The sequence below is a fragment of the Struthio camelus genome, chromosome 1 (assembly GCF_040807025.1).
Source record: "Struthio camelus isolate bStrCam1 chromosome 1, bStrCam1.hap1, whole genome shotgun sequence".
Classification (NCBI taxonomy): Eukaryota; Metazoa; Chordata; class Aves; order Struthioniformes; family Struthionidae; genus Struthio; species Struthio camelus.
In genome coordinates, this window is record NC_090942.1 from 92,891,353 (window position 1) to 92,918,902 (window position 27,550).

The 27,550-nt window shown below is 47.3% G+C and overlaps 1 protein-coding gene across 1 annotated transcript; it reads left to right on the forward strand.

Annotated features, from left to right (window-relative positions):
* Nucleotides 1-1,400: 1,400 nt before the first annotated feature.
* On the forward strand, nucleotides 1,401-27,550 carry HGD (homogentisate 1,2-dioxygenase). The gene is made up of 14 exons (XM_009689646.2): nucleotides 1,401-1,678; nucleotides 7,721-7,792; nucleotides 10,372-10,460; nucleotides 12,337-12,442; nucleotides 15,522-15,581; nucleotides 16,370-16,461; nucleotides 17,139-17,173; nucleotides 18,726-18,805; nucleotides 19,069-19,168; nucleotides 21,704-21,828; nucleotides 22,461-22,565; nucleotides 24,490-24,616; nucleotides 26,413-26,594; nucleotides 27,188-27,550. Exons 1-14 carry the CDS (start codon nucleotides 1,664-1,666, stop codon nucleotides 27,317-27,319), a joined length of 1,320 nt encoding a protein of 439 aa, XP_009687941.1. The 5' UTR covers nucleotides 1,401-1,663; the 3' UTR covers nucleotides 27,320-27,550.

Sequence of the window (27,550 nt, forward strand, 5' to 3'; positions counted from 1 at the left end):
TCATGTTTATATGATAACAAAGTTGCTATAATATTAATGAAGTTCATGTATTCTGATTGGCTGGTAAGATCTATATTTAAGAGCTGCTGCAACTAACTAAAGGGGTCAAAAACACCATGTAAGGACATAAGGAAAACTTGCTGACCAGGAGGACAATCAAGCAGTAGAATGCACTGCCAGTGAAGCTGTGCAGTCTCTGTCCTTGGAAGTTTTCAAGACCAGACTGGAAAAAGTCATGCGCAGTCTAGTCTGATCTCAGACCTGACCTTGCTTTAGGTAGGAGGTTGGACTAGAGACCTCCTGAGGTCCTTTCCAACATGAATTATCCTATGGTCCTGCGATCCTAAGACCAGGGTTGACAGCCAAGGAAAGCTAAGATGGAATTTGGTCACAACATACGGCTCTGGAAAGGGCCAGCTCTACCCCTCCACCGTCAAAAAGCAGAGAATACAGCTGCTTTAGGCAAATGTCTGTGCGTAGCGCTGGGACTGAGCAACGGCAGACCCCCCCCCCCCCGCAGACCTTAAAAACTGGCAGCTCTCTGTGTGGCTGAAGTGTTACTCAGGGTTCTTTAGAGAAGAAAAAATTTCGAGACCTGCCGCTCTTGGAGCCAGAGCTCCGTCTGACTGCCAGTGGGCCCCGCTAGCTGGTGACTGCTGTGGGGAGTGAAGGCTTGGCTTCCAGGGTGTTTTAGGAGAGGACCAGACATTAACAACAGGGTTACATTCAGGTTTCAGCGTGTTTCTCCGAGATTTCGTCCTGACAAGACCCATAGAAGAGTAAGCCAAAGAAAGGAGAAAATATTACTTTTTTTTTTTTTGAGGAGAGAGGGGAATTCAAAGTAAAAAAAAAAAATCAATCTTTTTTTCTACAGCTTGTAGAAATGCAAAGTTATTTTTATTAGTATTCTATAGCTACTTGCTTGCTTCTGCTCCTGTCCATATTCTTGAAAATGTAAATATTTCAGAATTTTAAAAGCCCTCTTCACAAGCTCTAATCACTGGGATACAGAATCCTCCTTTGCTTTTGGCCTCAAACTGCTGTGTAATGTTGCTGTGCAGGGTTTCACAAATATCACTATCTTCACCAGAACTGAGATGTGATCCTTTCTACCCCTCAGGTACATAATGTACATAATGTAACATGGCTCAGAAGCATAATGAACAAATATTTGTTACACATTTAGAGTACCATATATGAAAATTCCTAGAAGTATAATTTTCAAAAAAGGCTTATAAAACAGTGGCGAAAAATGGCTTTTCTTTGCTCTTATGTGTTCTTTAAGTACCTTCTGTTTTTCCCCATATGTAAGAACTACAGCTCCATTTTTAACAGCTAAGGGGAAAAAGAAGCAGTGAGGGAGCTGTGTCCCTCCACCCCCCATTTATTATCTTTAAATCAGTCCCTGGATTGGTTCAATGGAGAAAGGCCTGTATTTGGTTAAATGCAGACTAGACTGAGTAAACAGTCTGAAAATTCCTTTGGACTTTCTTACTTACAGCACAGTCAGTTTGCAATCAGCCCTGCTTGGTCCATGCAGCCCCTGTCACCCGAAAAGTATCAGCTGGCAGGATTTATTTGAAGACGGCAGTGACGGATCATTTTGGCCGAATACCTGCTTGGGGTTTGCATCTTCTCAGAGTGACAAAGGAAGCAGGAGAAGATGCCTGGGCTGAAGGTAAGGGACAGGACACCTGTGAGCTTTGAATGGCGGATGTGGAAAACACCCCTTCTCGGCACCTCTGTACCTCTGCTTCGTTGCTGGAGGGCAGTTATGTTTCCACCGAGCTCTTTGGGTGTTTGCTGGAATTTGCCTGCGGTGAGGCACCGAATGTGTGGAAGGGAAGTGATCCCTGTAGAGGGAGATTGGTGAGAATGAGGTGGCAGCAAACTGTCAAGCTGAAAGTGAGGTGTGGGGTTCGGGTTTGGGCTGGTATAATTTTTTTGGCCAGACTATAGCATGACTATTTCATTTAGTTTTAATGTGCCTCTCTTCTGTGTTTAAAGGTGTGTATTAAAGCTCTCTTGGGATAAAGGCTTTTGCTGAATTTCATTTGAATAGGTTTTTAAATCTCTCTTCCCATCCTTTTGAAATCATTCTTGATCAGGCTGTCCCAGCTCACGAACTTTTCAGCACGATATTTGTTCTCCCTTCCCTCCATATACCCTCCTCCTCCTGCTCTGGCTGCCAGGGGGGTGTTTCCCCCTCAGCCTATGAGATCTGGCTTGTAACATCTGCCCAGCTTTTGCAATCTTCACTGTGAACTTCCCCAGCAACCCCAGGCACCAGCACTTGCTTGGCTGTGGGAATTCCCGGTATTCTTGGAAATGCGTTGCCAGGGCATTAGAGCAGGCCAGGACACCTGGGCTCCAAATTCAGCTCTAGCACAAGCTCCCTCCACCAAGTCATGCCTTCTCCTCTGAGCTCCAGCGCTCCCAGTTTGTGCAACAGGGCAGCCAACGGGAACTTTCCCCTCAGCGTTTTGTCAGAGTCTACTGTCAGGCGTGGGAGAGTTTTAGAACAAGGGCAGGAGGTTATTGTTTTATTATTTATTCATAAAGAATAAAGATTGCCATCCTGAATCTCATCAGCGCCTTGCTGGCTTAGCAGTGGGGGTCAGTCACCCCTGTGTCATAGGGACGCATGAATAATGCCGTAGCAGGCAGTAACGGCACTGTCTCCTCCCACGACTGCTACAGGTGTCAAGAGCTGGTACAGCGCTGCCCATGTTCTTCCCCAGACTTTGGAATTGCCATTGTTTTTAAGCCCTTGTCAAGTTCTGGATGTTCATGATACATATGCATGTGTATATATATAAATGCATGTGTGGTTGTATGGATAAGTACACACACACACACACACACACACACATATATATATATATGTATGTATAAACACACACACACATATATATACACACATATGTATATACATACACACACAAAAAGGCTCGGTTTCCCTGAGCTTTTCAAAGAAGCAAGTTCCCTCTACCAACTGGAAACTCAAATGCTAAAACAGCCCAAGATCAGCTTGTTAATGGTGATCTACCCACTTCCTCCTCTCCCAGCAGTTAAGTGTGTGTTGGCTTCTGCCAGCGACGTTCATAAGCTCTGCAATACCATGACAGCCACAGCCAATGGCCATAGGCCTGACCCGGAGTCCTGCAATCCCGTGGGGGCAGAGCTAAGGTTGGGGCGCAGTGCCTGTCGTCAGTGCTTTTTTCCTGTGTTATTAGATGACTGCGGAGCCCCTCACAGGCCTGCCCTGTCTGTGGCCTTGTATTTTCATTTCCTTGGTTTTGTGGGTTGTGTTAGATGCTCCTGTGCTGACTAGTCTGAGCTGACACAAAGTGCTGTGCTTTCCTGTATGAAGCTGTTGTTTTTCTGTAACCCGCAGCAGTAGCTGATAGAGAAACATAGTATGTAGTGTTTGAGGAAGGGCCTCAATAATAGAGTCTGTGTGTTCAGACTTCAAATGCATTTTTCCCGTGCCTGCTTTCTAATCTGGTGAGCAAAAGGTTATGGATTATAGGTCAGAGCACGACACCCATTGAGACCACTCTGCTTTGCATCTCAGTTATTTAAATCGATGAGTGTTGCTGAGTTTTTTACACTGTGCTGGGCTTTTCTCTCTCCCATTTTATTGAAAAATAAAATGCAAAACAAATGCAAAGTGGAATCAGATGAATTCCTTAGATCCTATTTACATAAAAAGCTACAGGATCACAAACAAAATATTAGCAATGGTAATTAAAAGCAGAAGTAAAAACAAAGGACTATAGGGAACTTTTTGTTTTACAGAGAAAGCATCTGTTCAGTTACCCAAAATAGTCCCTCATCAACCTAGCTGACCTGGAGCTGCTCAGAATATTGCTGAGGAGTCGTGGAGATGAAACAGGGACCTAGAGGGAGGTCACTTTGGACTAAAAATCCTGTTTCATTTAATGGAAAAGAAGGGTTAGTTTTCATCTTTCTAGCTCTTTTTACCTTAGACAGATGCTCCAGTGTGGGTGCCAGTCCCACCAGCAAACCTGGGCGGGCAGAGCTCCCCGTGTCTACTGGGGCCCACCAAAGGGAGGAGGCCTCCTGGAACCTGGCTCAGGATCACGGTGTGCAAAGTGAGTGGAGAGCTGGGGTGCGTGTGCTCAGAGGGCCACCAGGGAGAAGGCACATGGGGCACTTGCTCCTCGTGCCATTGCTCCAGACTGGCCTACAACAGCAGAGGTCATGTGAGAACCTGGGAGAACATCCTAGAGAGTGAAGTGCCACCAGGACAAATGATCAAGCACTGGGCCCCAGCACCTCCCAGCGCCCCCTCCTGCTGACATGGGGAGAGGACGGCTGGCCCGGCAGCCATGCCTGCTCTGTGGAGCCAGCAAATGAGAAAAGTTATTTGTTAGGACCAGGTGAACCTACCAGCTTTGCTGGAAAAGCCCCCCCTTACAGCAGTCACACGATGGACATCATTTTAGTCACGGTCTGCGTGAGCTGGATTCAGAGCTGTAGCTGAGCATTGGCTCAGCATCTGAGTCCTTTCACATTTGTATCATCTCCCAACACTGATTTTTGAAAAAACAAAAAACAAACACACACAACCCCCCCAGCCATAACATGAACATTCAAATAAGTCTTGAACTCGCCAGCTCTATGTTTATACAGGAGTGCTGGTGTGGGATTTTTTTTTGGCAGATTAAGTAGTATTTTAAACTGACCCTTAAGGGATTAAAGAAGAGATGAGTCTTTCTGAGGTCTCTCATAGGGAAAGACAAAATATAGCAAGTGAGTGAGAAAACCCACACCAAACAACCAAGTGAAAACTTGGAGCCCAACTCAGTCTAATAAATCACTGGTAGGACAACGTCTCCTCTCCCTCAGCTACAACCCTGCCAATGAGAGGGAAGTGCCTTTTTTTCAACCTTCAGTGTAGTTACCTGAGGATATTTTTTTTCGTAGCAGGAAAAAATGATTTGACCAAATAGTGATGCAGCAGCTTCCCCCTAGCCCGGTTCCCAGCGGTGAGGTGGGGACAGCAGTGCAGAGCTCCTGCAGCACGAGATGTGACCCTCCCTCCCAAAAGCCAGCTCCTCCTTGGCTCAGCTCGCTGAGTCACCTAAAGCCCCTGCAGCTCCCTCCCTGCAGCTGTCCATCCAGCCTGGTGGGAACCTGTCTGCAGCCTGGAGATCCTGAGAGCCACCTGCTCCAGGCTGCACAAGGTGCAGTGCAGCACCAACGTCCTGCATGGAGGAGCTGCCAGGATGAACCACTTGCTGCTGGGTTTTTTTTTTCTTTTTTTTTTTTTCTTTTTTCCTTCCCCTGTTGCAACAAGCAGTAGCAAAGGGGCTCTGGGGGGAGGCTAATTGGGATGCAGTGCATGGGACAGGTCAGCTGTGCAGATCGCTGGCTTTTTAGCCTGAAGGCTGGGTGATGGGTTTTTCACAGCACAAACTTGGTGCAGCGTGAAGCCTCCGTCCCCCTGGACTCCTCCCGCGCTGCTCTTGCTCTTAGCACGGTGGCACGGGGTGGCTGTGGCGCATACCCAAGGTACCAGATACGCAAACTGACCGTGTTGCTGAAGAAACACACACTGTGCCCTTCCCCCTCTCCACCAGCTTTAATTCAGAACATTTTGCAGGTATGCATGATATCTGGCAAAGCAGCAGGAGTGTTGCATTAACCCTCTCCCTGCTGTGCCAGTGGCAGAGCCTGCCAGGCCTTGCTGGCTGGGCCCTGAGAAAATAAGAATAACCCTCCTTCTCTTCTTCCCCCTTTCCTCCCCCTGCTGTTTTGCCAAGGCTGTCGTGCAGGCTAATGCTGCCACCACCCGTACGTTGTCAGCAAAGGTGAATGCAGCCAGGAGGACTTGGTTAATGCTGGAACTGCTGCAGTCCCATCAGATATTGCTGCATTTCCGTTTAAAAGAAAAAAAAAAAAAGAAAAAAAAAGAAAAAAAAAGAAAAAAAAAGGGAAAAAAAAGAACAAAGGAAAGAAAGCAAGGAAGAAATGCTCCAGTACAGTATACTTGCCAAGGCTGCTTAGGTGACCTGCTGCTTTGCATACCAATATGCTTCTTGCAGAACCCAGTAGAGAACAGAGTCCTAGCAATGTATGTTCATTTGTAAGAAGAAGTAGAGAAATATCCTCCTTTAGCCTACCGAAACTAAGATGCTTTCAGGTTCAGGTCAAGTAGGGCTTCAGCCAGTCTCGGTCTCTCTGGGAATACATAGACTTTTCTAACAAAGTTCAGTCTGCAGGCAAGACCCCTTCAGTGTTTTTCAGCCCCAAAGGGCAGCTGCCCAACCCAACACGCAAGCACTGGAGGCCTTGGCGTGGTGCTGAACCTCCCTCACCCCCATTTACATGACGTCTTTCCCCCCTTCACGTTACAGCACACCAATCTGAGGGTGACTGGCATTTGCTGTGGTTTGTCAGTGCTTGAACCTGGGGTTAGCTGCATTGATGCAGGAGTATGGCAGAGGTGCAGCTTCGTTGGTGTAGCTGTAGGTACCACGTGAGTAGGGTGCATGAGTGTATATAAGCCCGAGTGTTGGGGCTCCTGGGCTTTGTCATCCCAGCTCTGCTGTGTTGAGTCGGACGAGCAGCCTAGACACTCTTGCAATTGATAGAGGGGAACATTAATATTTAACTCTCTCTCCTGGCCTTGACGCTGAACCCATGGATCACTGCCAAAGCACCTCCGCATTCATGCGGAGTTCAATGGAGTTGTTTCACGTCTTTCTGTAGGGTGTGAAGGGACTGTATTTACATTTCTGTCAATGCAAAGTTGAGCTCTCTGTTACACCTTCTTCCCTCCTATGTCTCAGGCTTGCTGTGGGGCTTTTCTCAACAACACAAAGGTGGGGGCTGCAGTCTCTGGGGTCCTTGCAGCTTTTAGCCTGCTTTCCCATAGCAGATGTAAGCAGAGCAGGCCTAGGAGAGTGCACAGGTCTGTTCCTTCTACGTACATGTCTCTTGGGTGGGCCCTGCCTTAGAAGATTGAATTATAACCTGTTAATGGTTTGATTCTTGCTTGCTGCCGTAGTGGATGGTAACAGAGTTCAAGCCCAATTGGGTGACATTCATTTAGGGCAAATCGGTGACATAGTTTAAGTCCCAGTAGAGTTTCCTTCCCCCCTCATTCCAACAAAGTCCTGATCTTTTTCTTGGTGGTCATGGGGATGTATCACAAGACGTATCACAAGGACCCTACAGCCAGATGACTCCTAGTTTCAGTCCCTAAGTATCTGAGGGCCATGACTCAGTGCACTCATTTACAAGACAGTCTGTAGACTTTAGAACGTTAAAGAAATTCACTTTCAAATTGGTATCAGTTTTAACTTTGACAGTGGCTACCATGCCTCCATAACATTGGTGTGTACTTCTTTCTCCCGTACATCACTCTGCTGTTCTTGAGTCATATCGTATATTTGTTATTTGGCATGCTTCTAAAGTGGTGCAAAATGTGATCAAAACATACCTGCAGGTTTAACAGAATAGGAAATCCTGCCTGTTTTTCCCAGTCAAACACATGGTTAGCTAATGAAGGCAGTCTCACACTGAGGAGCTGTGAAAATGGTCCATGGAGATAAACAAGTAGGTCACTTGAGAAAGTCTTAGTACATACAAAGGGTTTGGAAAAAAACTTGGGGAAGGGCTGGATTACTTGGGGAGGTTTTGCTTCATGTTTTAAATCACTGGTGTGTTTATGGGGTTTATTTTACAGTACATGACGGGATTTGGAAATGAACATGTTTCTGAGGATCCGCGCTGCCCTGGAGCTTTACCAGAGGGACAGGTACCAAGTTCTTTAATGTGATTTTTTTTACTGTCATGGAGAGGAGTGGCTATCTGCTCCCTGTGTTTCTTTTGTCTGAAAACATTTCCATTCTTTTCTCTGCCACCACAAAAACGTTCAGGAGCCTTTTTTTATGCAGGACTAGAATATTAAGATGCTGGCAAAAATCAGAATTAAAGATTTCTGTTCAGACTCTATTCTCAAGTTCCTTGTGATCTTCCCAGTCTCACCTTGGGGTTTGAGGCTATCCTGACTTACTTCTGCTCAATAGCATTTTTTTTCAGAAAGGAGTTTGGAGTAAAAATGACTCAGCCATGTTAGGAATGAAGCAATTGGCTCTAGCACTGGAATAAATTGGAGTAGAAGCGTGAAGCTTGGCAGAGAGATGGTGCTCACACAGAGGACTTGACTTTCAGGATTTCTATAGAACTGATTTTGAATAAGCTGGGGGATAAGCCTGTGACAGGACAGCAGCTTTGCTGTAAGGAGGGGACAGGAACGCATGCAGCAATAAACTGACAGTTTTATTGCTAAGAGTGAATAATTGTAAACGTGTTAGATTACGATAAATTAGGTTGGTTTGCTTAGTTTTAAAGAAAGGAATCACCACCCCTGTGATGCTGTCCACTCAGTCCACAGATCTGAGAACAAATCACTGAAGAACTGAAATTCTCTCACCCCCTTTATGTTGGTCTCCCTTATAACAGCATAAATTCTGTGAGGCTGATTGTGCCCCTGCCTTGGCTCTCATGTAATCCCTTAGATTTGGATGGCAGCATTTTGTGCTCACTTAAGGATTTCCCTTGGTGCAAGTCAGCTCTTCTTCATCATCTGTGCAAACATGCATGCAGAACGAAGCTTGAACAGGGAACTTCACCCACAGCATTTCCTGAGTTTTTGGATCTCCCCACTTCTGATGTTTTACATGAAGTGTGCCGGATGGATATTAACACACAAGACCGGGATGAGTGAAATGTATTTATAGGTCCCCTAAGTCTGCATTACAGCCTACGGTATACTCACAAGAAAGAGAAATTGCTATGGATCAGGATCAGCCTGACTGATGGTTCAGCTAGCGTAGTATCTCGTTTCTGAGAATGGCTTTAGCAGATGGGTAGAGAAAAAAATGTTTAAAAGAGGAACCTTGTAACCGGGAGATCGATAGCAGTGACTACCACTCTGAACAGGCAGCGCTCCAGCCTCCGGCCAAAGCATGCTCCCTGCCTGCAGGCTGCAATCTGTAATTTCCCATGGCAACACCGTTCTCTTCAGGGCAAGGACATTCGAAATTCATACCAGTGCGTGTAAATTAAATGCAGCCCTCCAGCTCCTGGCTGAGGTACCCTCATCTGGACGGGCTTTGGACTCAGAGTCAAAAGAGTTAAAAGAAAATCTGAGAATGAGTGCGACCAAAAAAAAAATCTCCAGTCCCGAGTGTGGATCCTTTCCCCTCTGCAGTATTTATAAGGCTGGCATCTGCAGTAGCACTGGCTAAGATCAAAATGACAAGGGCTATTGATCCCCCTGCTTCACTGTGTACCCACACTGACAAGATAAAAGTTGGAGGGCCGGAAAGCTGCGCGCGTTACGAGGGTTTTACCTCTTCCTTATGCTCGCCTGCCAGGGCAGTGTTTGATACCGCATGAGTGTCTGATCTGCTCAGCCACAGCAGGATGGCAGGATGCTAAACTGGGCCCTGTAAGGGGCAGCTGGGACAGCAAGTGCCAGATGGCTGTCCCACCGGGGCATTTCCCCTGTACTCAGATGCCTTTGCTTCTTGCTGATCTCAAACAAATAGCTACTGGCCTACTGAGATCAAAATGTTTAGCTGCTCTTCTCTGAGAAGTCATAGACTCATAGGAGCTGTTAAACCTGTGCTAGGTCATACCCATGGCTCTGCAAAGGGGAAAGCGCGTCCTTGGCGCTGCAGAGAAGGAACGTCATTGCCCAGAAGCCCTTCAGAAAAGCAAAGACTCTCCCACAAATCACTCCCGCTCGTGGGTAACCAGCAGCATTGGCAGAAGGCAGCGTTACACCATGGACACATCTGCTCTGGGCACCCCTCCTCTAGGCAGAGGGCAGAGGGGGAAGGGGAGGCTCAGTGCAAACATGCAGCTTCTGCAGGGTGGGCGTCCTTATCAGCTCTCAGCCAAGGCCGCAGAAATGTGATGCTTCCCCACGCTGGGGCAGCCCTTCTGGATATCTGGTCTCTAAAAGGTGTGATTATTTTCTTAATAACCTGCTTTGTATCCTGTCAGCTTTGTTATTAATTCCCTTTGCCCACATGGTCTTTTCACAGATGCTCCCAAACGCTGCCCTTTACGGATAGCTCCAGCAGCTGGTGTATCTGCCCCTGGCTCTGCCGATTCCTCAGGGCACCGCTTGAGGCTCTTGCGCGTGAGAAGAAGTTTCAGGGTCTGGCTGATACCTGCTGGGTATCTAAGCCTCATGAAAGCAGGAAAAAATCGCTGCCCGGTCGCACGGATGCTGGCATCAGGCTGCCAGGCGTCTAGTGCAGTTTCCTGAGAGTTGACCCCTGGGCCGGTGCGTCTCACTCTCTGTTTTTCTTTCCAATTCAGAATAACCCGCAAGTCTGCCCATACGGCCTGTATGCAGAACAGCTCTCGGGCTCTGCTTTCACCTGTCCCCGGCCCACAAATAAGAGAAGGTACGGTAACACTGACCCCCGGCAGCGACCAGGTGATGTGTGTGCATGTGTGTGTGTGTGGAGGGAGCAAGCAGCAGGGAGTGATGGATGGGCTGGCTCTGTGCAACCAGCCTTTTCAGCCGTGGTCCGTCGGGGACACGGAGAGGACACATTCAAAAGCTTCACCACTGGAGCTGGCATTTGTAAGCACCTGATGGACAGTGTCAGAAATACGCCTCGACGCACGGATCTTCTCTCACCCTGGGAGCAGCCCCTGCTCTCTGGCCAGGGCTGGCGAGGGCTCGCACCTGTTTTGCAACTGCCAGAGCCTGCCCCCGGCCGCTACTCACTGCCTTGCCGTCCCAGCAGATGCTGGAGACAGCTTGTTCCACCCCGAAGCAAATGTCCTGCAGCGCTCCATTTCGGACACCTCGCGCTGCCCGTTATCTGATTGCAGAAGATAGTTTTATCGTTTTGCTTCTCCCACAGAGGCTTTTCCATCCCTTCTGTTGTTCCTTCAAGTGAAAGGCGAATGCATCATCTGGGCTGCCTAGCAGTGCTCCGCTCACCGCCCTGGTGCCAGCTCTCACCGTGCGTGGGAAAGGGGATGAATCATTGTTTGCTGCACGAAAATGTCCTTGGTGGCAATTTTCCAGCTCTCCAGAGAGAGCTGCCTCCTCCCACCCAAACTGCAGCCAACACACATCAGAGGCTTTGGCAGCCCTGCCTAGCTCAGGCTTTCGAGCTTACCTCTGCTCTCCTGCCTGGTTAAAAGCCCTTCTTCTGGCTTGGCTGTGGGTGTACACGAAGCGTGTGTGCTGGCTGTGATGCCCGGTGCAGAGGGGAAGCAGGGGCTGCAGCAACAGGCACAAGGAACAGAAAGGAAGGAGAAGCGACAGCGCAGAAATCCACGTTCGCTGGCCCGAGGCATTGCTGCATTTCTCTCTTTAGAGGGGTGGCAGAGTAGCCCAGGCCATTTCCCCTCGCTTTGACCCTTGCTGCAGGATAGCGAATGGCTCCGGGATGGCTGGTGACCCAGACCAACAGGGCCAGGAGGCCACGGTGGCTCTGCTGCCGCACTCTGCCTCAAGGGAAAGTGGCCCAAGCTCATCGACAGGCCACTCAGCAAACCCTGCAGCTAAATCACACAGGGCCAGCGGCTCGCAGTTCCCACGGCCTGAGCAGGGCCAGTGCTTGCACAGAGACCTCTAGAAACAATCCCGGAGAGTGATGGAGACACAGGGGGCCCATAGGAAGTGTCATACATAAAACATCCGTCTTGACTGCCTGGGCTCACTGACGATCCTATGGGCGCAATCAGCCAAGCATAGGATGCTGCTTTCAGTAACCCATCCAAATGCAAGTGCTGGCTGCGATCTGCTGTCTCCTGAAAGCTCCTCTGAGCTTTCAGTTAGACACTGTGCTCTTCCCTGCCTTCTCTGAACAGCTTTGTAGCTCTGGTTAAATAGCCCTTGTCCTCCACCCCAGAGAGAGCTGTGTTTCAGCCACAGATAAAGCTTTATCTTTTTATTTTATACGTATACACACATTTATGTGTGTTTGTGTGTATGTATATATGTGTGTGCGTGTGTGTGTATATATATATGTATATTATATGTCTATGTGTACGTATGTAGTTATATATAAATACACATGTAGACATCTACCTATATGTAACAGCAGGTTTTCCTGTGTGTATTCAGAGCCTAGAAAAAATCCTTATCTTTCTGGAAGTCTCTAGCTGCGAAGTATGTTTGATATTTAACATTCCCTTTGGTTCAGTTGCTGCGAATGTGAATTTCATTCATGTCTTGAGGAGTTAAATCAGCTAGCAGTCATTCAGAGAGTTTAATCTCCTCCCTAGCCTAATTCAAGTCTTTCTTTTCCTTCTTTCTAGCTGGCTGTATCGGATCCTCCCATCTGTGTGCCACAAACCCTTCCAACCTCTTGAAGAAGGCCACTTGACACACAACTGGGATGACGTTGAGCCTGACCCCACCCAGGTAACCACGTCGAAAAGTGCCCTGGCCTGCCCTGTTGAACTCTGCCATGGGTTTTACAGCTAACATGCAGTAGGAAAATGCACCATGTGTGTGGTTGTGAGCATCTATCTGCTCTAGCCAAATTCTAGTTGAGTTAAATCCCCAAAGTGGATTTAATAGCTGCACCCTCTCCATGTCCCATTTGCCCCATGAGAAGTTCATCATGCTCCAGCCCGGCAGGCAGAGCAGCAGTGTGTTTCTGCTCTCTGTCCCCTCCCTTACCAGGCTTTCGGAGAGGCTGCTGGCTTCCAGCCTGCTTCTCTGCAGCCCTCGTGGGAAATCAAGCTTCATTCTAGAGAGTCACACAGGGACATGGCATTTGTCTTCCTCTCTTATGGCCTTGCCATCATCTTTAATTATGATTTCTTCCCTGCCAGCCCCAGAACATTTGGCTTTACTAATGTGGCTCTTTCCTCCTGCCATTCTTCTCTCATCATAATCTCGCGTTTGTTGGTTTTAGCTCCTCTCAGGTTTTGTCCTTTGATACATCATTATTAGCTAATTTCCAGCTTTCTGGCAGCCTTGCCATTTGTCTAAATATTTTCCCACTTCTGCTGGAATATGTTTTCCAGTCACTCACCAAGGAGTGGTGACAGGCTCATATTCAGGTGACTTTGGTGCTCCTTCTTAAATGAAGCTCCAACGACTTCTGTTATCACTTCATCTGTCCCTGATGCCCTTTCATAACCCACATCTAAGATTATGGTTATTTGTGATTACGGTATTTCTAAGGTGCCCATCTCTCAGGCATTGCAGGCTATTTACATGCAGTACACCTGCTTCCTGAGGGACCAGCCGTGGTGGGGGCGGGGGGGAAGGGACACTCATACAACAATTGCTGAAGCAGGAGAAAGCTCCCCAGCCAGCAAAAGAGATGACTGAGGGAAGCTATGCCTGAGGGGCAGAAGGAAAGTGAATAGCCCTGACTAATGGCAAATTCAAAAAACACAGGACATTGTCAATGCTAAGGGTTTAAGTGGGTTCAGAAAGTAATTGGACAAACTTGGAGAGAGAAAGCCTATTAAGTAATACTAAACATGGAGATACTATGTCTCAGGAGGGCCACAGATCACTGGAGTCCGGCAGAATATACCAGGGAAATAACAATATAAGCTTCCCCATTTAAAGCACCCACTGCCAACTGCTATTGGAAATTATGGACTTTTTTACCAACTCAGTGCCCTCATTCTTGTATTCTTACATCTGAGAGAGCCAAATACAACAGAGATGCACCAGACAAACGGAGCACGAAGCCCAGCAGCGACCCAGCAGCTTGCAAGCCCTTTGGAGGAGAGGGAGCAAGATACCATTTTCTGCTATGATCAATCATCTAGGTTATACACTGATTTCCCACTATCCTTGTTCAGCAGTAATGAGGACTGAGGAGGTCTCCAGAGAGACCAAAGTGAAAATGAAGCTGTTATGTGGGAACTGCACTACACTTGTTATTTAATCTGTAGATTTACTGTCATCTTTGATATTCCTCAGTGAGAAAAATTTGCTCCCCTTTAGGCCAGCTTTATAGCTGACATTTATTTTTCTTCTTTTCTCTGTTCTCTTTGTCTCTCTACTGTCTTCTGGGTCTTCTCTCTCCTTCCTTCTGTGTGTCCTTTCTGCCAGTGGTTCTCAAATCCCAGACCTGAAAGCTTACAGCAATCAGCAGATGAATAGTTCATATTGACATGTCATCATTGGCCTTTGCAGCCGTCACAGCCGTCAGGAGACAAGGAAGTTTACACTGCTGAGTCCTTGCTTCAGGCTGGCAGCAGACTCAGGAACATATTCTGGCTATGCTTTCCATTTACACTAGGTTCATATTTGGGCAGTTGTCTGGGCAGACACAAAAACAAAGGAAGCCATGCTTTGAAGAAGTTAAAAAGCCAAAATTGAGGTTCATTGCTATTTTACTGGCTCATCTGGTATGTGTAAATACCTCACAAGGGTCACATCTGACCTACTGGCAGATGCAGTTGGCCTCCCCTTCCAGAACAAGCAACTTTTCCAGCAGCCTCTTCCTCTCTGCCTGACATTGGAGCAGTTTGACCCGGAGCAAACACCAGTACTGAGCTGCTCAGGTCTCTTCATGAGGCAAACATGCTGTTTTCATGCGACTTAGGGGAATTTAGTACATCTTTAAACCCCTCTCAACTTTAGCTGAAATTTTTCCACAGCGTTCAAAACCATTAGGTAGGGCAGGCGCATAAAGACACAGTTCAGTAAGCCTTGTTTTCTTAGGAAATCAGCCTAAAAACATTGCAAGAGCTCCCAGGCCACGTAGCTAAAAGTAAGAAAGAATTCCTGTGGATACTCTGAGTTGGAGACACTTTAATCTGGGGTAAATCATATAAATGCAGGAGATGCTTCTCCTGGCTGCTGGCAATGTGATCTGAGACCCAAACACATCCTGATGACTGCAGGTGTTTGGGCTGGTTTGCACTGAAATGCTTCCCATGGTAGGTGCTCGGCTGCAGTACTTTGTTCCCAACAGCCGTGAAGAGGTACTGATGATGATATTAACAGTAATAAATACTTTGGACTCCTCTGACACCTTCTGTCTGAGAATCTCTACAGGCTTTGCAGGAATTAATAGGCAGCTCACAGCTACCTGTCACGTATCGCTACGTGTGCTTCAGATATGGGGAAAATAAGGTGGAGCAAGAAGAAGTGTTATGTTCAGGTCATGAAGGGAACGAATCATCCAGCACAGAATAAAGCACAGGCCCATGGAAATGTGGTTGTGGAAAGCCAGCTCCTTTGAAATTCTTTGCTCTCAAGAGTGTTGTTAGTAATAGAGGAAGAGATAGTTTTTTTCTTTTTTAACCTTGACACCGCACAGGCCAGCTAATTATTTTACAAAATCATGCTTCAAAAGGAAAAAGCTGCATAAATCAAAATACACTTGTAAAGAGGAAAGAGAAAGCCACCTGAACTAGCAGGGGGTAGGAAAGCAGGGGGATGAGGTCTGCTTTCTTCTCACTCTTCATCATTCATGCTATAACCACTGCCGTTTCTTTCTTGCTTTTGGTTCGCTGGAATCTAGCTGAGGTGGAAACCTTTCGAGATCCCGAAAGCTTCCCAGAACAAGCTGGATTTTGTGAACGTAAGTCAGGGGGCCTGAACTTCCCAGCATCCTCCACCTTCATTCCTCCCCAGGGTTTAGATGTGAATACTGCAAAGTTTGCCGAGGGGAAACTGAGGCTGGGACATGCCCAGGGTCATAGAAAGGGTTAATGGCATTGCTGAGGGCTGTGCAAGGGTGATAACGAAGAGTTATCCCAGCTCGCATTGGCGCAGGCACAGAGGTACTGTCCAACCTCATACGCCAGAGCGGGTGGGGTGCTCCAGCCTCTGGCAACTGAGTACCCAACCTCGGGAGGAGGGTGCACGCTCCTCTCCTTCCCGCAAGTCCCTAACTCTTTACGCTTCCACGTAGTTTTGCGCATTCGCACCATCACAGGGAACCCTAAAAAAAGCAACATATTCTGGCAGCAGGTGCACTTTGGAGGATGCTCGAAGTTCGGTCGTCAGCAGTGGTTTTACACCTCTTGATTTGCAGCACATTCACAGGAGGGGAGCTGGGAGGAGAATCCCAGATTTCAACCAGCTGACAGTGGATTTGACTTTTTCTTTACCTTTCAAAATAGCCCCAAAGCCCAGCTCTTCCCAGACCGTGGGCTGAAAATCATCAGCTTACAGGGATTTCTAAGAATCCCTTAAGAAGTTAAAGAAAAGCCAACAACATATTCGGACAAAGGCCGAATGTGGAAAGGCAGGAAGTGGGGAGAGGGGGGTAAGACCCAGCTAAGTAGTGGGCTGAGGGTAGGAAAGGGAGCTGCCCTCTGCCCAGCTGTGTGTCACTCACTCCAGATGTTGTGGGTTGATCCCTAGGGACTGCACACTTTGTGTGGTGCTGGCGAGCCGCGAGGACGCAATGGCATCGCCGTCCATATCTTTGTCTGCAACACCTCCATGCTTGACAGGTCAGTGACTGGTATGTCAGAGGCTCAGGCTTCCCCGGGCTGGTGCCTGCATGCGTACAGGCCAGGAAAATGGACTGCCCATGGACAGTGCGTGCTGGCTGCTCTGCTGGCAGCACTCGCTCTGCGTCCCTGTGCTCTTGTGCACACAGGTGACGCACTTGGCTGGCAGGCATTCGTACAGCAGGTCATGCTCCAGTGCTAAGCATTGGGTGAATGGGTGGGGAGCCACGGAGAGAGGGAGAGAGTTGGATGTGGGGAGGCATCAAGAAAGGATGAGCTAGATGGAGGCGCTCTTGCCCCAGGGTCCAGAGTTGTCCTGGAGAGATGAAGAGCACTGAGTATGCCGGCAACATCTCAGGGGCATCACTAGCTCCTTGCAGCACTTGGCGAGGGAGTCAGCCCTATTCCCCAGTTTACAAAGGCTGATTCACCCAAGCTCACAAAGACAACGAGCTAGCAGAGCTCGGAGGAGATCCAGCTTCAGGCCGTGCCCATTAAACCTCCCTGCTTCCTTTGCACCTGCCCATACATTGCATTCACTGGCCATTTCTGCTGCTGAAGGGGACACCTCTGCCGTGCCAGTCTCTCAGCCCCAAAGACTCTCTGTGATAATCTGCAGAGTGTGCAGTGCCTGGGGTTTATGAGACCTTGAACTCCCCATTCTTCTTTCTCTTTAGATGCTTTTATAATTCAGATGGTGACTTCCTGATTGGTAAGTAGATGCTTTGGCTTTTCATTCCCCCAGGAGGGTGGGAACGTGGGTATGTGGGTTGCCACCTGCCTGCCTTTTTTTTCCTCCAGAATTTGGCCCCTACAGCCAGCTGCAAGGGTTTGGAGAAGAGGATTGGCTTCACTCTTGTGCCATCCAAATTCGATGGTTTGGCACAAGCTGAGCTGTTGGACCTGTTCGTCTCTCTCACACAGCTCAGAGGCTGTATGTCTAAGCCAGGACTCAACTTTGTTTTTGAAAAGTGACCTCGGTTCCTTGGCAAGGTGTTCAGAGATTTTTTCTAGTGTTGCGGATTGGTACTGGACACACTGTGGAGGTTTTCTGGAAAACATAAGCCTTAGGATTACAAAACAGCTCACAGCTAGGTTTCTTCATTGCTTCAATCCAAGACTATTTGGCAAGGCAGCTTAGCTCCTGCATTCCCCTAGCCTCAGGCAACTGTGATAAGTGCCGTGGAAAGTCTTGAGGTTGGCACATGAAATGCAAACATGCTGAAAAAATATTCTGACCAGTGTTAGGAGACTGAGAGTCTGATTTTTCCTTGTTTCTTTCTTGACTGATGGACAGAAATACCTTGGGCTCCCTAGTAAAAAACATTTCTCCCATAACATAACATAACATAACTCTTTGATTGTGCTTGTTCACCTCTCTCACTACCACGAGGTAAAAGCACTAGGACAGGTTTTGCAAATCTGCTGGGTTGTCAAGTCAAAATGTGAGCTGTCCTGTACCAGGGCGGTCATGGAAAAATAATGTGGACATAAGTAAGTGGAGTACAATTTCTACCCTCAGGTGGCAAAAAGAATTAGTTATTCCCAGACATCTCACACTACTGCAACATGGCAAGGACAGGTACATGCACCATTTTATGTGAAGATTGTGAGATGGACAGGTATGGCCACAAATATATCAAGTCCCATTTATCTGGGGTTCATATCACTAAGCTATTGCTCAGGACTGTGCCTTCTAGCAAGGCATTCCCCCAGATGCAGAAAAACACCAGAGCTTCTGTTCTGGTCACCCACGAGGTACGTGGAGCGGGTTGATCCACTAGCTGGCTGGGTCTGGCACACAAGGTCCTGGAGCAGAATAGATGCTACAGCACCGCATTGCAGAGGAGAAACACTACAACAAGGGAGCACAAGGTGAGGGAGGGCCGGTCCTCATGCTTGGTGTGGCAGGTCTGGGTACAGGGGACATTTTGCAGTGGAACAAAGGAGAGAGAGGTGCCTGCTGTGAATGGAGGACCATGGAGCCAGTCTAAATGCCCTCTGCACAGCGCAGGCACCTCTGCTGAAAGGCCATGCACGAGAGAGCTCAGGGAGCAACCCTTCCTGACCTTGTGCTGCTCTAAAGCGGGGCAGAAAGGGCCAGCAGCACTTCCAGCAGATGCTGCCCGGGGCCCTGCTTGCGCTGTGGGCAGAGGGAGGATGGCATTCAAGCTGCCGCTTCCAGCCCCAGAAACGCCAGCCAGAAACCCCTTGCCCGTGCATCTGTCACTTCAATTTCCTTTACCTACGTTTTGTCCCTACAGTGCCTCAGCAAGGGAAACTGCTCATCACAACCGAGTTTGGGAAGCTGCTAGTGGAGCCCAATGAGATCTGCGTAATCCAGGTGAGGGCACAGCCTCGCCTGTGGCTTTGGAGCCTGATTTTGGAGCAAGCTGCTGAAACCTGAGTTTTGAACAGCCTCTGGTGAGCTCTGAGGGCTGGACAAATGCAGCTCTGGGGTGATCTGAGAGCTGCCTGCTTAGGTCAGTCCCTGCATCTGGCTCACAAAGCCACAGCGTGTCTAGCTCCTGCATGCAGCTCTTCTTGATTTATCAGCCAAGTCCTGAGATGATCCTGGTGCCTGCTTTATTTTTCTCGTTACTCCAGCAAGGAATGCGTTTTAACGTGGAGGTGTTTGGTGAGACCAGAGGCTACATCCTGGAGGTGTACGGCGCACACTTTGAGCTGCCTGACCTGGGACCCATCGGTAACGATCTCCCATCAGACCTACAGCGAATTTCACAAGGATAGAGTGAGGAACTGCAAGCCAAAAACTGAAAAAACATGGTGGTCTGGTCATCCCTAGATTCCCCTGGGACTGAAGGCACCATTTCTCTTCCACCAACATTTCCACTTTCTCCCTTCTAGTTTGGGAGTCCCAGTCTGCTGGCTCTGAACCTGCTCATACCAAAAGAAACTCCAAAAGCCCGTCATTGATGCTTCTGATTTATGGGTAGAACATAACTTGGAGTAATTGGAGAGCATTTACCTGGCAAAAGGAAAGGCAGAGTTCAGAGGCAACATTCTCGAAGACCCATTTTAGACTTTATCAAGTGTTTTTTTCTCACTTCTGTTCACATCCGTCTCAGAACCTCACTGCTCCAATGGCTGGACTCTGCTTTCTAAAGCACAGCCTGAGTCTCAGTGCAATGGGGAAGCCACGTAAAATGCCAGAGAAAAAATGCCCTCCTGTGTGCACAAGCAGTGTTAGCCTGTGCAACCCTGTGCTGCTGTCCACAGAGGGACCATATCTGATTAATGTAAATGCTTGGTCAAAAACCACAATAGTGTATGAAACTTTCCTTTCTGGAAGGGAACTTGAAAAAAATACTAAACTATCTATCTGTAGTTTAGTACCATGTTTTCCTTTATATTCTGCTCTATTATAAACAAGGGGAGGAAGAGGAGGAGGACGTGCCAGCTGCTTTTCCCTCTGGAAAATTAGAGATCAATAAAGTGAGCAGCATAGACTCAGATCAGCAACACATTCATATCTCCATGTTCGGCGCTGGCAGAGTGAATCTGTTTTCGATGACCACAGGTCCAACTCCCTCATAAATCATAGCTCCTCTCTGCCAGCAGCTTTCCCTTCTGTGCGCTGTCACTGATTGGGAAGAGACCGTCTATTGCTGCCACAACAGAGGTTTTGCAACAGTGAAAGGCACCTGAACTTCATCTGAGGGTCTCCCACCCTCACTGATGTGATTTCCCAGCCAACACTGAGGTGTTCAGCTCTGAAGTTTTTTTCACCTTCCTCGTCCCCAAAGTGCTCATCTCCATACACCTCTTGCTGAGGAAACACCTCCTACTTCATTGTCCTGGTTACTGCTACTAAGATAGTATCAATCAGTGAAGTTTCACTTCTCTTAAAACAGCTAAAAATACCTGCCACACTAACTGATATTTCTTTACTTTCAGATCAGTGTTTTGGGGAGATTTTTTTGTTTTCATTTCTATTTCTTTCTGCCCTAGACTGAGCTTGTTTGGTAGCCCTCAGTGAGATCTAAAAGACTGGCCATGCTTGAAGGAAATTGAATAAACATTACAAATCAGTAACACGTTTGGCGTGGCCCATCCGCATTCAGAGGGTTTTGCAAATGTCTCTTAGCAGTAGTGAACCCAAAGCTGGCCGTTCTTCCAGTTAGAAATGGGCCCAAGTAATTTAATTGGGCCCTGCTCAACTACCTCTCCTGGGAAAACAGTGCTCTCCCTTTCCGCACTGAGTCAACAGTGATTTTTCAGCAGCTTTCCTTTTAGCAAGCTGAGATACCCACTCTTCGCCCTGCCTGCTCCACTTGATTATTGATATTGTTCCATCTCTCTATTTGTAAGAAGTTTTCCCATTAGCCAGTTTTTCAGGCACCCTTGGGGGGGAGGGGGTTGTTTTGGTTTGGTTTTTTTCAGCCTCCACGAGGCAGGAATCTATTATAACATTTACTTTCTGGAGAAAAGAAAATGAGTGCACTTGCCAGTAAACCTTTTCAGGAGCTGGTATTCATAAGAGCTCCTCTCCACCTACCCATCTTCCTCTCAGAGACCAAGATCCTTTGTATTTCATTCTTACTTTATTCTAACTTCACTTTCTACTTGAAAAATGACAGCTGGCGGAAAGTATTGACTGTTAAACCTTAGCAGCAGGTAGTAATGTCTTGCATTTTTATCCGAGAAATTCAAAGCACTTTTTAACAATAATACTAATGAAAAGAAGAATGCTTTAGCACCCATATGGTGCTTTGCACTTTGAAAATGCACTCCTCACACTAACCAGCCCCACAATATGACAGGCCTCTGTAAGTATCACCAGCTTTTATTTTATTACTTTCTTCCAAGCATATAGAAATGTATTAGGCCCCCTCATGACATGTCTCACAACTTCTGCATGGCTAAATGTCCAACCAGCAGGTTGTTCAAGAATAGAGAGCAATTCCTCCTTCATTTTTTTGATTACTTCCCAATTGTTACACACCTTTAATTGAGGATGAAGTATTAAGCTTGTTCAGAAAGGAACTAGGGGACACCAGTCTTAGCCACATGAGGGGAACATGGTCTTAAATTCTAGGCTGTATTATAATTACCTACTCATAGTGGCTAAAGCACATGAATGTTTTAGGTTTCATGGTGGGCTGAGAAGCAATGAGAACATCATTCAAAACACAGAAGGACGCCCACAAAGCCAGGAAATTGCAACAGCCTCTCCCTTTGTCAGCAGGTGGCCCAAAGACCTTTTTTTTCTCTCTCCTAGGAGCCAATGGTCTGGCTAACCCTCGTGACTTCTTGGTGCCTGTTGCATGGTACGAGGATCGCCAAGTGCCAGGGGGCTACACAGTGATCAGCAAGTACCACGGCAAGCTGTTTGCGGCCCAGCAGGTAAGGACATCAGGGAAGACAGGTAACACTAAAGCACAGTGACTGGCACAGCCTGATGTAGGATAAAATTCCACTGGTTTGCACAGTCTTAGTAACTGGCCTGACCTGCTGCTGCTGAAGGGAGTGATCTAGCAGCACTGAGCCCATGCCTTGTTGGCTTATTTATCTTTCCAGCTGTGGCTCCTCAGCCTGGAAAAGATGTTTGTAAAAGCTTAACTGATCTAAAGACTCAGTGCAAGTCTTTGCCTCATACTTTCCACATCTTTCCAGTGGCAGAGTAGAGAAGAGCTGGAGCTGCTAGGAAAAGCCACGGTTTCGTTACTAGAGAGACAGTGATGCAGTTGGCCTTGTTCATGCACAGTCTGTACAGTCAACAGCCTTTGGAGACTGAACCTGCTCTCCATCTCTAGAGGGAGGACTGAGGCTCATTGGGTGGGAAACCACGGTGAGGAAAACCATGTCCTCGCAGTGCTGGGCTGTGGCTAACTGGCTTCACGCTGCAAGCTGTCAGTGTGCTTCTTACCAGCACTAAACCTATTTTAATCTGAGAAAGAGGAGTGCCCTGTATATGTGCAACATGTTGGAGAGGCCTGTATGGTAATCCTCTCTCTCTGTTCTTATTGTTTTGATAGGATTTCTCCCCCTTCAATGTTGTAGCCTGGCACGGGAACTACACACCATACAAATACAATCTGCATAACTTTATGGTCATTAATGCCATTGCTTTTGACCATGCGGTAAGTTCTGGAGCTGTGCAAAGCAGGGCAATGCTTTGTGGATACCATATGATAAACACTCGTCCTGAGCTCCAACGGCTCATTACCTGTTAAAAAATATATTGTCCTGTAAGAAATTGTGTGAAAGCTCTTGAGCTTGTTTCTCTGGGCTGATCCAAGCTCTTTTAGGTTAATACATCCTCCTAAATTGACATAACTGGAGGTGAATCAGCTTATTAAATAGCTTTATGCAGCTCAGCACAGAGTTTCTTTGCCCTCAAGGAGGGCTGAACGCTGAAGCCAACATACACCAAGCAACTCAGATGTCTCTGAGTTCTCAGTTTCTCTGAGACTTTTTGCTTCAAATTCTTGTCTTGATTTATCTCTTACAACCGTACAAATTCCTTCCCATGGTTCCTGTGAGCCCAGGAATGGAACTGTTTTGAAGAACTGGCAGCTTTGAGTGCAATAATTTCTAGATCTCATGGAAAATAACAAAAGCCATAATCAATGTGAACAGCTCTCCTAATGTGGAAACCAGCCCAGTAGGAGATGTTCCGACAGCTACGCCATCTCTTGGCATTGCTCCTGCAAGGGGATGTGCAAGGAGACTGAAGCATTTCTAGTGAGACAACCAACAGAAACTGTTGTTCAAACTCCAGAAAAGCCTGCCGGGAGGAGGGTTTTGGAATCAAAGTCCAGAAAATCAGTTTACTGGACAATAGACCTCACAGGGTCTATGAGGCTAAATTCATTAAATGGGATACTCCTGTCCTCTATAACATGCTAAGAAAGAGGTATCACCTCAGAGGAGTGCTGAAGACCATGCTCCTGCAACTACAATATCTCACTCTTCAGTCCCAAGCAAGTCTCATTTGCTCTGTCTTTCAGCTTCCTCCTCTGCTCAAGGAAGAAGTAATTTTGACCTGTTCAGAGGAGAAAAGGGAGGGAAAGCAAACTGACTTGAGCCCCTCAGAATGAAAAAAAGTAGGGAAAGGCCAAGGACTACTATTACTGCACATCATGTGCTTCATACCCTGACACTTTCTCTCTGCCCCCCTCCATCAGTAGTATCCAGATCCAAAACAGGTGCCAAGCCCATCTGAAGATCCCACACTCACCACCTCCCCACAAATGCCCTGAGTGGGCCCCCTTCCCAGTGTGACTCCAGGGCACAGACATGCCAGGCTTCTGGCCAGTGCTGCTCTCTGGGCTGCATCTGGCCACAGAATCACAGGACACTTGCCAAGGTTGGCAGGGACCTCTGGAGATCATCCAGTCCAACAACTCAGAGCGGGGTCAACTAGAGCTGTTTGCTCAGGGCCGTGTCCAGATGGCTTATGAATATCTCCAAGGACGGAGACTCCACAACCTCCAGCGTTTGACTACCCTCACAGTAAAAAGGTTTTTTCTTGTCTTTAAGTAGAATATCCTTTTTTCTAGCTGGTGCCCTTTGCCTCTTGTCCTGACAGAGCTGGCATAGAGAGATCTTTCCACCATTTATACCCTCTGTTCTCCTGTCTGTGAGTCTCACTCTCTCCCAGCTGGTCTCTCCAGTGTGGGAAGGAGAGGAGAGGAGTTGCAAGGCTGATGTCAGCATCTTCCTTGGGCAAGGAGGAGGGAGAAATTCAGGGTGCAGGGCAGTCCCTCACCTGTGTTTCTGCCTTGGACTCTGAGGGTCAAGGCCAGGTGCAGAGAAGACTCTCTGAAGGCAGCCAGAGGAAGAACCAGATAGTTTCATCTCTTGCCCCCCTGTTCAGCATGGGATCAAGGTGCTGAGTGGTCTCACACACAGTTACAAGTCTCACCCACACCCTCAGGTGGAGGGGGTAAAAGTATTTCGGCAAGGGAGAGGCTGCGTTATTCAGGTTTACCAGCAGGACAACCTGAGCAGACAGTTCTGAGCCCTTCTCTCTTTCATGCTTTTCACTTTGTTTTTTTTCAGGATCCTTCTATTTTCACTGTCCTGACAGCCAAGTCTACCCGTCCTGGAGTGGCACTTGCTGACTTTGTCATATTCCCCCCACGATGGGGAGTAGCTAACAACACCTTCCGGCCACCCTACTACCACAGTACGTCTGCTGTTTATTGTTTTTGTTTGAGTACAGGCATGTAGAAAAAACAAGCCTCCATTTTTTTATGAAGATGCACAGAGAAGACGCTGTTTGTTGCCCTTGGCACAGTTAAACTCAGTTTCTTGGAGTCAGTGCGTCTTCCTTGGAAAAGGAACAAAACTAAAGCCATTCCTATTTACAGTGTCTTAGGAAAACTGAGAGGTGATGGGCTGTTTGTGGCTACATAGACTGATGTGTCTGTACTCAAGGGGCTCCCACTGAGATCAGGTGCATATTGAACTTTGCATTGCACAAACACATCAGAAATTGTCCTATCATCCAGCCATATATTTCTTAGTATCCCGTTAGAATATGTAGATACAGAACAGGAGAAAGGAAAATACTACATCACAGGTCGAGAGAAGGACAGAGAGCAAGGGTGAGATCATTTACAGCAAAAAGGACTGAACTGGATCTCCTGAGCCCTTCTCCCACTGTCACCTGGTGCACAGTGGTGCACTTCGGTGCACTCAGAGTCACGGTTTTTCGTGTTGCTTTAGCTTTGCCCCAAGTGTGAATAAGTATAGAGTCGTGGTGTTCCGAAAATTTCCCAAGCTGGTTTCTTGTTGACCAGATGATTCTTCCTAAGCGATATTATGAGTCATACGACATACCTTTACCATGGTAGGCACACTGGTAATCAAGCTCTTACGGTCTGCTCCTCATTCTGAGTGCTCCAAGCACAGTACATGAGCGAGTTCAATGAAAAAATCCATAACAACCCAATCTTACATGAGATGCTGACAGTTTAGGACGAAAATTAATGATTGTTTGCATACATATATAGGGCAACTGTGCTTTGAGCTAAATTAGTTTTGTTGCTAAAGATTTCAGACCCTGAATTATACTTAATGAAGACTGAACTAGTGGTGAAAAAGGCCTATATTTAACATAGCTACAAACGCATGTCCTGATTTTGCAAAAAAAAATGACCACTAAGCATAAAGTTGCCATATTGTTTAGTCACATCAGGTCTACCAAGGCTGAAAGATTGAGATGGCAGTTGTTAAAGCGTTTCCTCTACAAGGAGCATAACTTAATAAGAACTGGATGATTAGATTTAGCCATCCCTAGCCAACTTAGTGGTATATTACTCCATTGGTTTCAGTGGGCTTATTTTTCCTCAGGGAAGGACATAATTTGGCTCCCTGTCATTGGACGTAGAGTGGCTCTTGAGAACAAAGTAGATAATGGGAGAATCTAAATCATAAGATACTAAAGTGCCTGGTTGGACTGGAGGTGGAAGGAAAGTATGGAGCAAAACAATTTCACACCTAGGAGTTGGGGCAGCAGACCAGCAGATTGCTAGCTAGGCCGCAGCCTTTCACTTCTCCGTTTTGTGCCTCAGCGCCTGTAACACAGAGGAATTATACTGAACTTCCTTTCCAGAGCTTTAGGAACTCAAATCAAAGCCTATAAATATCAGGTCAGGCTATGCAGCCTATGTGTAGTTTTGATACTTACATAGCTCCAGGTAGCAGGAAAAGCACAGGTTGACCAACACCAGTGCATCTTCATTAGGGAAGCTCCCGTTTTCTGAATCCAGATAATTAAGAGTGGAATAAAACCTGTATGCAGCCCAGCTTTGCAAGCATTGCCCATAGGGTGACCAATATCTTCCCTTGTGATACATTGTTAGGAGCCTCCACTCCATACACCGCCCTCTCCGTATACTGTGAGCTACAAGCTCATGGCCCAGCTGCAATGCCTCCAAACCGCACCACGTTGCAACTTCTCTTTGCCTGCTCCCACAGGGAACTGCATGAGTGAGTTCATGGGGCTCATCAGAGGCCACTACGAAGCAAAGGAAGAAGGCTTTCATCCTGGAGGGGCTAGCTTGCACAGCATGATGACTCCTCATGGGCCGGATGCTGACTGTTTTGAGAAGGCAAGCAAAGCCAAGCTGGAGCCTGAGAGGGTTGCAGAAGGGACTATGGTAAGAACCCGAGGAAGACAGCAAGGTTTTGTATACAGCACGACCTACTGCCACTGTGGGACTCTCAAAGTATAGCTGAGCTTCTTGCAGGCAAGCTGGATAAGTACTGGGATCAAACTGTTGCAGTACTCACACCCCTTACTGATCAGCACTGTTCAGTTCCCAGGACTGTCCTTGGAGATATGAGACACTAGGCAGCTTTGATCATCTGCCCACATCAATTGATGTCTGAGCAGGGAGCTAGGAATTTTCATGCTGACTGAGTTAATTTTTGCCTTAGCCTATGGACAAAGTGAAACCCCTGGCTCTCCTCCTCTCCTGAACCCCTAACGCATAATAATGATGATCATCAACAGGCCCTGTGCCAGAGCTCTTGGAACAACACGGCCTTACTAGATGTGGAGAGAGTCCAAAGTCACATCAGAGACCTAATTGATATCAGTATTACAATGCCAGCTCTCAAGAGCTTTCATAATCTCTGCTGGGAATTGCTTTCCCCCCCTGGGCTGAGCAGGTTAGAGGCAGAGCCACCTTGCCTGAAATCGAACCCTCTCTCTCTCTCCTGCCCTAATGTACCTTCCTTTTCCTAACAGGCCTTCATGTTTGAGTCTTCCTTCAGTTTGGCTGTTACCAAATGGGGCCTCAAGACCTCCAACTGCCTGGATAAAAACTACTACAAGTGCTGGGAACCTCTGAAAAGCCATTTCAATCCTAATTGCAAGTAAAGAAATTGTTGCTTGCAATACACGAAGGAAGACAGGGAAATCCAGTACGCCTGCGTGTGCTGGGGTAGTCAACTCAGGCAACACAGAGTGATCCAGTACAGAATGGTAATTCCAGCAGCCACTGAGTCACTGAAAAGACCGTGCCTATGTAACTTGGGAAATGCCATAAAACAACACCACTATTCTTAGTTTTCATGTATCCAATTAAAGCTTTCCTTGTGACACATCGAA

Excerpts from the sequence above, each read along its gene's own strand:
- HGD (XM_009689646.2), top strand. Across the intron at positions 22,566-24,489 it reads CCATTGCTTTTGACCATGCG|GATCCTTCTATTTTCACTGT; the intron begins GTAAGTTCTGGA and ends GTTTTTTTTCAG. Across the intron at positions 24,617-26,412 it reads CCGGCCACCCTACTACCACA|GGAACTGCATGAGTGAGTTC; the intron begins GTACGTCTGCTG and ends CTGCTCCCACAG.